The 13,025-nt window shown below is 32.8% G+C and overlaps 2 protein-coding genes across 5 annotated transcripts in view; one reads left to right on the top strand and one right to left on the bottom strand.

The window, feature by feature from the left end:
* Positions 1-13,025, bottom strand: part of LOC138936260 (uncharacterized) — a 383,952-nt gene that overhangs the window by 219,781 nt on the left and 151,146 nt on the right. Inside the window, exon 1 of one of the 4 annotated variants that reach the window (XM_070301523.1) lies at positions 4,661-4,682. The exons of the other annotated variants lie outside the window; for them this stretch is intronic. The gene's annotated coding sequence lies outside the window, so the exon portion shown is untranslated. Of the gene's footprint in view, positions 1-4,660; positions 4,683-13,025 lie in introns of those variants that run through there. 4 annotated transcript variants of the gene reach the window in all.
* Positions 251-12,646, top strand: Ddc (aromatic-L-amino-acid decarboxylase). Its single transcript, XM_070301521.1, has 11 exons — positions 251-387; positions 5,713-5,809; positions 5,981-6,101; positions 6,281-6,394; positions 6,728-6,847; positions 6,949-7,078; positions 8,871-9,019; positions 9,183-9,294; positions 9,369-9,577; positions 9,732-9,932; positions 10,077-12,646. Exons 2-11 carry the CDS (start codon positions 5,730-5,732, stop codon positions 10,281-10,283), a joined length of 1,443 nt encoding a protein of 480 aa, XP_070157622.1. The 5' UTR covers positions 251-387; positions 5,713-5,729; the 3' UTR covers positions 10,284-12,646.

Raw genomic sequence — 13,025 nt, 5'->3', positions numbered from 1 at the left:
ACATATAAACAAGTATCGTATATGAATGAATTAAATCAAATTGAATCGCACTTTCTGTCACGATCAACGTGGAAAAAAAGAAAATTGATTGCGGCCTACGCCGTTAATCGGGTGAGACCGGCCGTTATCGATCGCGTATCCCGCTATCGATATCGGACCTCGGTGAACTCGCAACTCGGGACAAGGTAAGGCGATCGGCGCGAACGGCGAAGAGTGGGGTGTTACATAAAGCGCGGTGAGACGCGAACGGAGCGGCAATCCGTCGCGGAATACCAGTTGATCATCACGCGGTATCACCGTCCTGTCATCCGCAGACACGTGGATATCGTCACTCGACATTGTCAAGAGACACCGTCCTGCCAATCGTCCAGGCACGCTCGGATACGCGTGAGTCGAGTTTTGATTTTACCTCGCAACGCCATAATTATGATTGCGTCTTAACTTTTCGTTTAATTAATTATTAATTAATAAGTGTAATAGCGAACAAATTCTCAATAAGTGTTTAGCAACTTATGTCAAACTATATTCTAGTTCTCTCCTCACATTTTTCGAAGAAATAGATCTTTTATTCTTTATTTTCAATTGTAACATAAAGGATCTTTAAAAAAATTTTTTATCAATCTTTAGAAAAATTTTTTTATCTATCGATAATCTATCTATAAATAATCGCGCGAAAATCAAAGGCTACGTAACCTTCCAAATTTATTTCCAATTATTTTTATATACGATTAAATATAGGATCAATACAAATTAAATATTGTTATCGCTATTTTTTATATTCCTTCTCGACGATATCGATGCTTCCAACTCGAGATCTCGTAATGACAGATTTATGTTGAATGTAGGATAATTTAAACCTTTAACAAGTTCAGTGATATCTCGCAAAATGTTTAGACTTTTGGAAGCTTTTCGATCTATATCAATCTATGCAACTATAACAGCCCTAATTTCTCTCTCTCTCTCTCTCTCTATACAGTATCTAAAGCTAATTATTGAGCTTTCGCTTAGTTAAACCTTCCGCTCCGATATAGTAGACTGAAGAGCGCACTGTAATAGCATCAGCTTGCTGAATTAATCTGTTACGTTCTTGAGAGAAACGACGATTAAACTTTGTATGAAGAAGGACTAAACATTATTTTGAGATTATCTAATGCTTGAGCTATTTTCACACCGTTATAAATAGTTGTCTGGATATTTATATGAATAAGAGTAAACGCTTTCGACGCCCGCTATATTTGACATCCACCTAAATACAGTGTGAGAGTGTTCTGGTTGCTTTCATTCGTTTTCTCATACACATATCGGCGAGACGCGAAAAAAAACTTTATCGACTTTGATTGATATCTGGGAAAATCCTTATACTGTATAAGTGAAAGATACGCTATTGAGTTAGAGACGCGCGCTATCTTTTTCCTTATCGAAAAGTATTTAGGCATGTACTTTACTAAATGTCATCTTACATCTCATCGAAGACTTTTCCTGTTACGACACAATATTCCGTGAGCGATAAGTATGATAATTAATTCGATATTTGATTTAAATTATGTTCTTAGAGAAGAATTGATAAATACTCGCGTCAAGCTGGTTTTATCATTTACAATATTTCAAACAAAGTCTTGTTGCATTTTTATCAAATATTCTGTACGAAATAAGTTTTTTTTATTACTTGCATAAAAATATGATTTGCAAAATATAAATAGTATGGAATCTCAAGAAACTATTTGAAAGAATCATGTATATTATAACAAATATCATAATAAAAATATAAGAGAAAAATATTTCGTTTGGCAAAATTGAGCGATGCGAATTATTTCGTAAATAATGAATGTTAAGAGAAATCTCGATATGAAGTTTGACATTATACTTAAAATTCTTTAATGGGATCTAAAAAGCTTTGGGTGATTGCATAAGTTTGTGCTCGATTTAAATATAAACTTCAATAGATTATATTTTAGAGATAACGCTTTTATTAATCAATTATATAGTCCCCATTCTTTTCTACAATGGTTTTTCAACGATCTATAAGCTTGTCGATTCCATTTTTGAAGAAAGAACTTGGTTTTTCTTGAAAAAAGTTTGTAAGGTGGTTTTCGACAGCTTCCTCGGAATTGAGATTCTTGCCATTTAAACTATTCTGCAAAGACCGGAACGGATAAAAATCTGAAGGCGCAATATCTGGAGAATATGGCGGGTGCTGCAGAATTTCCCATTGCAACTCCTGCAGTTTTCCTGCAGCTTATTCCTTTCAGTCAGGAGATGCGGCACCCACGTATCAAGCTTGGAAATGTATCCAAGCTTTTTTAAATGACGAAAAGCGGTTGAATTATCGATGTTCAGCCTCTCAGCAATATCCTCAGTTGTAATCCTTGGGTTTCTTTCCACTAAGGCATGCACAATGTCATCATCGATGCCAGAAGGCCGTCCAGAGCGGGGTTGATCCTCCATGTTGAAATCACCATTTCGAAATCTGCCAAACCACTTTTTGACTGTTCGGAGAGCAGGAGCGCGGTCCAAATAAACGCTTTGAATATTTTTTTGTGCAATCCCAACACTCACGCCTTTCCGAAATTCATATAGCATTACATGCCGCAAATGCACCTTTCGTCCTCCATTTTTAATGATTTCTCTTATACACAAATGGACTTATCTGAACAATATCTGACGCTAAATTGACATAAGACAACGTCATCTATTCGGTGTAAGCAACAATTACCACACGAAAACAATAGAACTCCGACATGCAGTAATTTAATGCCATCTATGAAAATCGGGCACGAACTTATGCAATCATTCATATTTCACGAAATACACAGCGACGCATTTCACTATAATTGAATACTATAATTCTTTATCATTCAAATATATTACAATACATTTAATTGTATATGACACGCGCGAAATACAAATAAAAATCAACGCAAATTTTTTCTCGATGAATAAAAAATGATAGATATAATTATATGTATATGATACATATATACAAATATATGTACGCGAAAATAATTGTCATATATCATCTCTTAAGAATAATACATTCTGTCATTATCGAGATTCACGAATACATAAATCACGATATGGTTCTATAATTAACATATCCGATCAAAAGTAGTTCGATGCAACTCACAATCTTAACATATTCATGCGGAAAGCGTATTTATATTTTTCTTTTGAGAAATGTTTGCTGTCGGGTATCAAAACGGGGATTCCCAACAGCCGCGGGAATTTCCTCTATCGTGTCAGGAGCCATTCGTTACTGTACACCCTCATTTCCTGACGTGCCAAGGCACTCTTTCTCTTTCTCTCTCTCTCTCTCTCTCTCTCTCTCTCTCTCTCTCTCTCTTTCCTATTCAGAAAATATCCTAGTCAATTTTACATTCGAAAGAATTCTGATTAGCATTTCCGCGATTGTCAAGTATTTCCGAAATATATATAAAAAACAGTATTATCCGTTTTTTTTCCTCAGTTTTTATTGATATTATTGGTAGGAGTAAGCTTTCAATTAATATAATTAAAATTAATTTTGTAATAAAATGCAGTTTTATAACGAAATCATAATATTTTAATTTTATGCATATATACACAGGATGGGGCATTTATATTGAGAGACACCTAAATATCTAAAAAAATAAAACAAGATAGAAAGAAATGTTTCGGACAAAAGCTGTTCGGTTCTAAGGGGGTCGTAAGATGGTGTCATTAGTTTGACCTTGGGTGGAGGCGCTTCGGAAATTTCAATGTCAATCTTGTTTTAGTTTCTTTACACCAATTGATGTCTCTCATTTTTTGAGCTTAAAATATTAAAGTAACATTATTGCAAAATAAATAATTTTATGAGATATGTAAAATTATGTCGAAGTAATGTAATAAAATAAAGTATAAAATATCTCATAAACTATTAAACTTTTGGCCATCGTACCCCTATAACTTTTTATGCAGAATATTGCGAGGAATCGATTTATGTAAAAAAATTGAGGTGTTTCCATCTAAAAAAAACAAAATTGACATTGAAATCTCCGAAGCGCCTCCACCCAAGGTCAAACTGATGGCACCATCTTATGACCACCTTAAAACCGAACAACTTTTGTCCGAAACACTTCTTTCTATCTTGCTTTATTTTTTAGATATTTAGGTGTCTCAATATAAATGCCCCACCCTGTGTATATATATACAAAATTTTTGATTATTTATAAATTTTCACAATGCAAGTAGTACTCTTTCGCAATAGTACTTAATGACATTTTTATGCAAAACAGTTTAATAGCGATAATGAAAAGATAGCAAAACATTGTAACCATTACTTTCTACATCGACTGTGCTAAGGCCTTTACCCTATAAGGAATGACTCAATATCTTGAAACGAAAACAACGATATCATTATATATACGTATGACACAAAAGTAAGAATCTACAAGGAAATATCTTTTATTTGTCACGTAATAAGATTGCGAAAGAGTTTATTGTCAAAATCCAATTTTTATTCGTACGACCGTATGTTTAAAATTCGCGAAATCCCGCGAGTACAAAAAATCATTGCGGACGAAAATCACGTTTTGATAGACAAGCGACAATTCGAACGAAACTTGCTCCATGAAAATGAGTCATAGTCATTATAAACACACACAAACACACACACACACACACACGACGAGTTCACTCTTACTTCTCTGCGAAGGCGATCTTACTGATCGTCGCAAATGCTCTTTCGATCTCGATGTCCTTCTCCTTCCACTTTCAATCTCGTCGAGACATTCTATCCGGCAACGATACGCATGCATCTCTCTCACTTGCTGCTGAGTTTCTCAAGACCTACGTCATTGGAGGCTCTACGTAGTTAATTATTGATTAGCTTGTTAAACATTTCGCTCGAAAGGCCAAACGTATTTACACGTATATATATATATTTTACTTCTGTCGTCATTTACTTTTTTACAAAAATAATAGAAAGCGGCTCGTGACGCGAATAAAAACGTCACTCGCTTTAAGTTGTGTAATGTATAAATGTCACTGATAAAGTTTCCTTGTTAAATATATTTTAAAGAGCAAACGTATATAATATTATAAAGTAATGAAAGAAGATATAGATATTAATTCTAATAATTTTTATAAATTATTGTTAACAAAAAATGTAAAGATTAAAAAGTATTGTCATCAATAATAACTCTCTTTCGTCTCTTTCATCTCGTATATCTGACATACATAAGATAAGATAATTTCATTCGTTCCACTTGTTAAAATCAGCGATATTGAGCTGACATATGCAATCGAAAACGTATGGAAAAATAATGCGCTATTTGTAATTTCCGTGAATTTAATTAATCCTAGTCATAGGAAACTGGCAACAAGTATCACTTTCACTTTTTATCTGCAACCATCGTTTTTATTTTAGCATACGTCTCCTTGAATCTGGCAAAACAGCGCGCCTAACCTATATTTCACATGTTCTCTATAAATTATTACTGCACGTAATATACGGAAATTTGATCGCTATCATTCTGCATTCATATACAGATAAACACGTATTCTTGAAAGATAAATAAGAATTCTACGCATATTAGACTTATTCAATGTGCATATCATATGCGTATTTATATGCCAAGGATATCGGAACCGCACCTATTTCATTACATCATTAAAACAACGTAATCTCGAATGGATTTTTGACATCGTTGTATTCTATTAATAATCGTTTTTGTCTCAATATATATATTACAGACGGCAGAAAGCAAGTCATGGATCCTGATAGTTTCAAGGATTACGCCAAAGACATGGCGGGATATATTACGGATTATTTAGAAAATATTAGAGATAGGTAAATGATAAGATAATAAAATAAATAATAGTAAATAATAAAAGTAAATAATGAAAATTAGAAAATATTAAAGATAGATAAATAATAACGCATTTGCATAAAATTGCTTGATGCGAGATAAGCCTGTATTAAATAATAATTTATATTTATTGCTATTTATAATTCTTTCAGGAGAGTTTTGCCTACGGTAGAGCCGGGATACATGAAACCCCTCTTGCCCTCCGAAGCACCAAAATCCCCTGAGGAATGGAAAGATATAATGGCTGATATCGAACGAGTGATAATGCCAGGCGTAAGCAATTTTAAATGTTCTAAATTATCAGAAAGAATTTAATTGAATAATAAAGTTCATGTGCGAAACAATATCAATGATGAAAAATTGTAAAATAAAAAATTCGTCAGTTTTATCGTCAATATTTTCAATTATCCTTATAGCAGGCAACAAATGAATCAAGATAAAATTGTTTACAGGTTACTCACTGGCATAGTCCAAAGTTCCATGCCTATTTCCCTACTGCACAATCATATCCGGCTATTCTGGCCGATATGTTGAGCGGGGCTATTGCTTGTATTGGATTCACGTGGGTAAGTATAAAAAAATTATAAAATTAGAAATTTTATTTTTCTCATATCTCTTGCATATTTTCGTTTTGCGACATAAATATTAAATGTTGCAATTATTTCATATAAAATCCATATTTTCTTACACTTCTATCTTTATAGTTTTAATGGTAATAAAAAATCGATCGCAGATAAAACCCTAAATCATGTCAAACAATAGTAAAATATATCTCTCTTTCCTTTAATAAAATATATTTTAATAAACTCTAGTGAAAAAAGCGAAAATATAAATCAACAAGGTTAAAATTAGCATTGTCCTTTTAGTTAATTTCGACGCGTAATTTTCTTTAATTTTAGATTGCGAGTCCAGCTTGTACCGAATTAGAAGTAGTCATGCTGGACTGGTTAGGAAAAATGTTAGACCTGCCGAAAGAGTTTCTTGCTTGCAGCGGCGGAAAAGGGGGTGGCGTTATTCAGGTAAATAATATTTTAAAAGTACTATTGCTTACAAAAAGCTATTTGCAGATACTAGATAACAGTGTCAAAAAGATGCCATTAAAATCGTGTTTAAATTGCAGGGAACTGCTAGCGAAGCTACTTTGGTAGCATTATTAGGAGCGAAGGCCAAGAAGATAAAGCAAGTTAAAGAGCAGCATCCCGATTGGACGGAAAATGAGATCATCAGCAAGCTAGTCGCATATTGTTCCTGTGAGTACATCTCTAATCATTTTATAATAGTATTTCTCATCGACATGCGAAAATTTATTATGAACCGGTTCAAATTTGCCGAAACAACTCGCGGTAGAATAGCTCCTTCAAACAATCTTTTTTAATCTTAGAAATAATTTTATATAATGAAATATTGACATATAATATATAATCTCGGATAGATTATTTCTCAGTCAACTATTCTCGTTTATCTTTATCGAACGAACAACGGCATAAGTACGTCTACAACTAGGCATAAAACTCAATGGCTTTAATAGACACTTGAACTGTGACATACAGGGTGTCCCATTTTAAAAGACCCACTCAAATATCTCAGAAACACTGCGTTAAATCGAAAAATGTTTCAGACAAAAGTTGTGTGGCTTCAAGGGGGCCATAAGATGGTGACAATGATTTGACCTTGGAAAATTATTTGAAGGTCATGTGAAGGTCAACTTTAAAATCTTAAACAGAAACCCCGATTTTTTATTTAATATTCATGTAGCTGACATCGAGAGCTTTCCAAAACACTATAATAAAGTATTTTTTCATCAAGTACTTTTTGAGTTATTTTATATTTTAATCTGACATATTTTGATATAAAAAATAAAATATTTCGTAAAATATTCAGTTTTCGATAATTTTACCGTAATACTTTTATGTACAGAATAATAAGACAAATTAATTAGTGCCAAAAAAAATGAATAATTGTTTAAAAAAATACATTGTAAATAATTTTCTTAAAAATTTTTTTTTTTATACTCAAATATCAAATATGATAAAAATAATATAAAATTAATTTATTTGTTTGTTCGATTAACAGATTCTTCTGATCGGAAGATTATATTTTTTTTTGTATTGTTGTATAATTTTCAAGCAATTTTTCATTCCTGTTTATTGCATTACGTCGACGCGTGTCAATATGCTGAAAAGTGTCCGGTCGCTTTCAGTGACCTATTGCGCAAATCAGTTCAAAGGCACGTGAGTAGGGAGAATGAGAGGGATGGAGTGTGATAGGGTGAATGTAGGGGGTTCACAGCACTTCATCAAACAGCACTTTGTCGTCATGGCAACTCGTAATAACCGCTCCAGTTATATTTCAGACCGAATTTTCTCTACTATTCTCACAATAATCTCGCGGCACTCTATCAAAATAAAAGAGGAAAAAAAAAGAAAAAACCGTAATCCCTTTTCGACGAATATATTGTATATAATGGACGAGTTATTTTTTTCGATTAAAAATATCGAACGAAACTATATGCTTAATGAGTCGCCATTGTCCAAAGAAAGAATAAAATATTTTTTACTTTCTTTCGTGCTATAATAATGATTGAAAAAGATATCGACAATTTTCGCTGTCAATAGGAAATATTGATAAAAGCGTACTCACATAATATTTTACGAAACATTACATATATAGTTCGTTAAAAAATATGAAAAAGAATAACTTGTGCAAATAACAATGCCCGAAACTGTCGTACTTTATAATTCGTGATAATTAATACAACCCATCTATTTATTTATATAACACAGATCTCAGTAATAAATGTAAAGAGTTATTATAATTTTCGATAAATATTAAATATATTGACATTATACATAATTAGTGCGTAAATGGTAAACGTATTGATTGCTCGTTAATGCTGCGGTCACGTAAACAATTTGATATAATAGCGAAAGGGAGCAGAGAGTGAGGCTGCATCCAAAATAATTTTGTAGATTTTTCGACAGCCAATTAATTATTATTATTTAATCGGATTAATCGTGACGAGATACTATACTTTTTTTTTAGGTCAAGCGCATAGTTCGGTCGAACGCGCTGGACTCCTCGGTGGAGTAAAATTCAGACAATTGGATGTCGATGAGAGATATAAGCTGCGGGGCGACACGATGGCCGAAGCAATCCGAAAGGATAAGGAGCAAGGATTTATACCGTTTTACGTAAGTCTAGCTTAATTCAGATTCAGCTAGATTAATATTATTTCCGATATTTCTATCTTTTTTCGAGAACGGAGAGAGTCGATGATATAATATTGTATTATAAAATATTGCAAGAAAATGTACATTAATATTTGAGATTATAAGAGTTGCTTCATTATCATAGGCCGTCGCTACTTTAGGCACAACCGTTAATTGCGCCTTCGATCGCCTTGACGAAATGGGCATCGTAGCGAATCGTGAAGGCGTTTGGTTGCACGTAGACGCAGCTTATGCGGGTATGAATTAACTTTTTTTATGCTACTGACGTGCAAAATAACGATATATTACCGTTAGATCCATTTGATTACAGGATCCGCTTTTATTTGTCCGGAATTCCGATACTTAATGAAGGGTATCGAGCTGGCGGAATCATTTAATTTCAATCCGCACAAATGGATGCTAGTGAATTTCGACTGCTCGGCCATGTGGCTCAAGGATCCGACATACGTCATAAACGCCTTCAATGTCGATCCCTTGTACCTGAAGCACGATATGCAGGGCTCGGCACCGGATTACAGGGTAACGTCTGTTGAAAATTGTTTAAATTCATATCGACGTGTAGAACGTTGCTGATATCCTTGAACTGACAACACGCGTCTAATTGGCAAAATTACTTTAGGAAACGATTATGCAAGATACTATCATTAATCAGTCGGCGTATATTTTCTTATAGCATTGGCAAATTCCACTCGGACGTAGATTTCGGGCTCTGAAACTTTGGTTCGTGTTAAGGCTGTACGGAGTCGAGAACCTTCAGAAGTACATCAGATCGCACATCGCTCAAGCACACGAATTCGAGGCTTTGGTACTCTCCGATCCTCGTTTCGAGATCGTGGGTGAAGTTCTCATGGGACTGGTTTGCTTTCGATTGAAGGTAAAATCGATTATTATGTCAAGTATTTTCACATGAGCCGAATAACTTCAACAGTATTACAACAAATCGTAAAAGGCTTTTTTTGGGGGTAAATCGCGCATAGACAGAGAAAGAAATAGCAGAAATAATTCTGCTGATTTATAGGGATCCAACGAACTCAATGAAATCCTTCTGAAGCGAATCAACGGCGCGGGAAATATCCATCTCGTTCCGTCAAAGATAAAAGACACGTACTTCCTACGATTTGCCATCTGCTCTCGGTTTAGCGAGAGCAAGGACATACAGTATTCCTGGAAGGAAATCAAGCTGAGAACCAACGATGTTTTAGAGGAGCAATCGCTTTCGAAGTGATGGCGCGCCCAGATAGCTCGCGGTTGTAGATCGCTGGCGCCTGCCACTTGCAACCAATCTTAGCTCCTGATTTTTCCTGATTATGCCCAGCGACTTTCGAGGACCAAATAGATTAAAGAAATGAGTGACGTTAGACCCAAATAATTAAGCGACTAAATATTATGATACTTGCAATAATTTTGAAATTCTCAATGCGACTAAATAATGAATTCAAAAATGTTGAAATTTTTTTTTTTTTTTTTTTTTTTTTTTTTTTTTGCGAAAATTAGATGCGAGTTTTATTTTGGTAGAGATACTCGATTCAATAATTATCATTACTTTAATGGAATATTACTATATATGTCGAATTAAAAATTTCTAAAATAAAGCTGCAATCCCGTAAACGCTCAACGTAAATATAATACGAAAATGTCACCTATAAGTTAAATGCGTGATACTTGTTATACTGTTATTTATGAGAATACGATCCTGCCCGAAGAAGGAAAGAGGATTACGGATTTAAAATTGAATTTTTAGATTTTGATTGATTTAAATACTGCCTTTTTAAATAAAATAGGTCGCCATAAGCCTCCTTTCTTCGAGCAGAATCACACATGTTACTATATATATGTGCAAATGTTAATATATTGTATGTACGTTACAGTAATATTTATTATATATATATAACTGGATACAAAAAGAATTGTTGGCAATGTATAATACGAGTTTAAAAGGCGTTGAAAATTTTTTTCAAATAACGCATATATATTGAAATTTATTTTATCGACTTGTCGATTACAACAGTCATTTCGCTCCGTATAAAGAAATGCGTCTTAAAACAATCGCTCTATGTCAGAAAATCAGTCGTTGCAGGCCGCTGGGATGCATGTTAGCAACGTAATAAATAGATGTAACGCAGTATTATATGTCGCCTTGTGCCACTTTCGCTCGTGCACCGTCGATGTTATTACGCGCGAACTCCTTAGAAAATATCCTTGCAAGTACATTGGCAGTGAAAGTCGCACGTTTGGCATTGCAAAAGTGTGCGTCGATGTTAACGCAATTTTTGTATCGGCATTTAATTCTATTCCTCGAATCGTGCGTCTCTCATATATTGTATAAGCGCGATCTTTATTTATTATTTGACATTAAAATTTTCTTTCTGAGTGTTTTTCGGATTAACTGACTGATAGAATTTAATATGTCAAAAATGAGATACACGATCAATCATATAAAATTCTATGAACGAAAAAAACTTTGCGTATTCCAATCTAGATTTCCCACCGAAATATTTATATTCTTCCAAGAAGAATTTACAAAAAAAAAAAAAAAAAAGTCTTTTTTATAATCTTCCGCGCTATTATAATCATTGTGCACGTTGAAATTGTATGTAGAATAAAATAATCATGTGTTGTATATATATGTTAGAAATTTAAATTATAAAAAAAATCGATATGTACGTGACGCGTATTTCGTCATTTTTATCTCTTTGCACGCATCTGTGTTCTTGTTCTTTTGACTTCTCCTTAGAATTTAGTTCAAATCTTCATTTCATTTACGAATATTTTGTAATCGTTACATCGTTAAAATAATATTGTATTAATGACGACAAAAGTGTTAATCGTAACATCTTTCAAAGGATGGAATATATGATTTTGAAGCGATTATATATATACTGTAGCATATATATGTATACATATATATCTGTATGTGCGTTAAATATTTGCTGTAATCATGCTGCAACAGGGACAATAATAGTAATAGAATCAATAAATCAAGAAGGCGTAATACCTTCGCGAAAATGTTAAACATCTGAACTCTAATTGAGAAGTATCATAGATTATTAATTGTTAAAATAACTACAATATTATTGCCAGATAATTACACTCAGACACAGATATAAAAACACAAGAAATAGATAGTTGCTTAATGCTTAAAAATAGATAATTACAAATATGTAGACGTGCAAATATTTATTTTTGTTAAATTAAACAAAATAACAAAACTTTATCTCTCTAAGCAATTATCCATTTTTCATATACGATTTTAAGCAAAGATGTATGTAGGTATTGATGTTAGGCATTATATTATTTCATATAAAAATGTATAAATTTTTCTCCCGCGTTAAATAATACTAATTTGGAAGAAAGATTTGAATCGAGATTTATGGGACCAACAAATAATTGATTGTAACCAAAATAATTGAATTCTCATTATTCTCGGTATTGTCCACTAAAATATTGCAAAATCTATTACGGTTATTTCCATCAAACTTTAATTAATTTAATCGATAATGAATCGATGATTGAAAATCGATTATTCAATTAGACATGCCTACAACGAAATTAATTTTAACTCTATAAATCGTCGTTTTTAATTTAATTGTGAGTTTTCTTTCTTCAACCTATAACATTAAGAATTTTGTCTATATTAACAAAATAATATTAATAAAATGCAGATATTATTTGATAAGTTGATCGCTGGTTGAATTAATCAGAGTTTAATCAAAATGACTCTTGTGTCGAAGTGATCTTTAGGAATTTAATTATTCAACTGTTAATATTGACCAAGTTAGATTAATAAACATTGTATCTCTCTCATCTTTTCAATCTTTCTCTCTGTCTATAATAATAAATATTTTATTTATAAAAAAAAATATAAAAAAATTGCCTTGTAAACTTAATCAAGATGCAGTGAAATCGACATCAAGACATCGTTAAAAGGCAAAATAATATTTTAATACTTTTATTCTTTGTTTATAAG

This window comes from Polyergus mexicanus, unplaced genomic scaffold (genome assembly GCF_030449975.1).
Source record: "Polyergus mexicanus isolate NDT 795.1 unplaced genomic scaffold, iyPolMexi1.0 SCAF_9, whole genome shotgun sequence".
NCBI classification, from domain to species: domain Eukaryota; kingdom Metazoa; phylum Arthropoda; class Insecta; order Hymenoptera; family Formicidae; genus Polyergus; species Polyergus mexicanus.
Note: the sequence above shows the minus strand (reverse complement) of the source record. Positions and strands in the feature narration are given on the sequence as shown.

What these genes read in the sequence shown, in the direction of transcription:
- Ddc (XM_070301521.1), top strand. Translation starts at nt 5,730, where the DNA reads ATGGATCCTGATAGTTTCAAGGATTACGCCAAAGACATGGCGGGATAT. An exon ending in GCTAGTCGCATATTGTTCCT is followed by an intron (nt 7,079 to 8,870) that starts GTGAGTACATCT and finishes CTTTTTTTTTAG; the next exon opens with GTCAAGCGCATAGTTCGGTC. An exon ending in CGTAGACGCAGCTTATGCGG is followed by an intron (nt 9,295 to 9,368) that starts GTATGAATTAAC and finishes ATTTGATTACAG; the next exon opens with GATCCGCTTTTATTTGTCCG.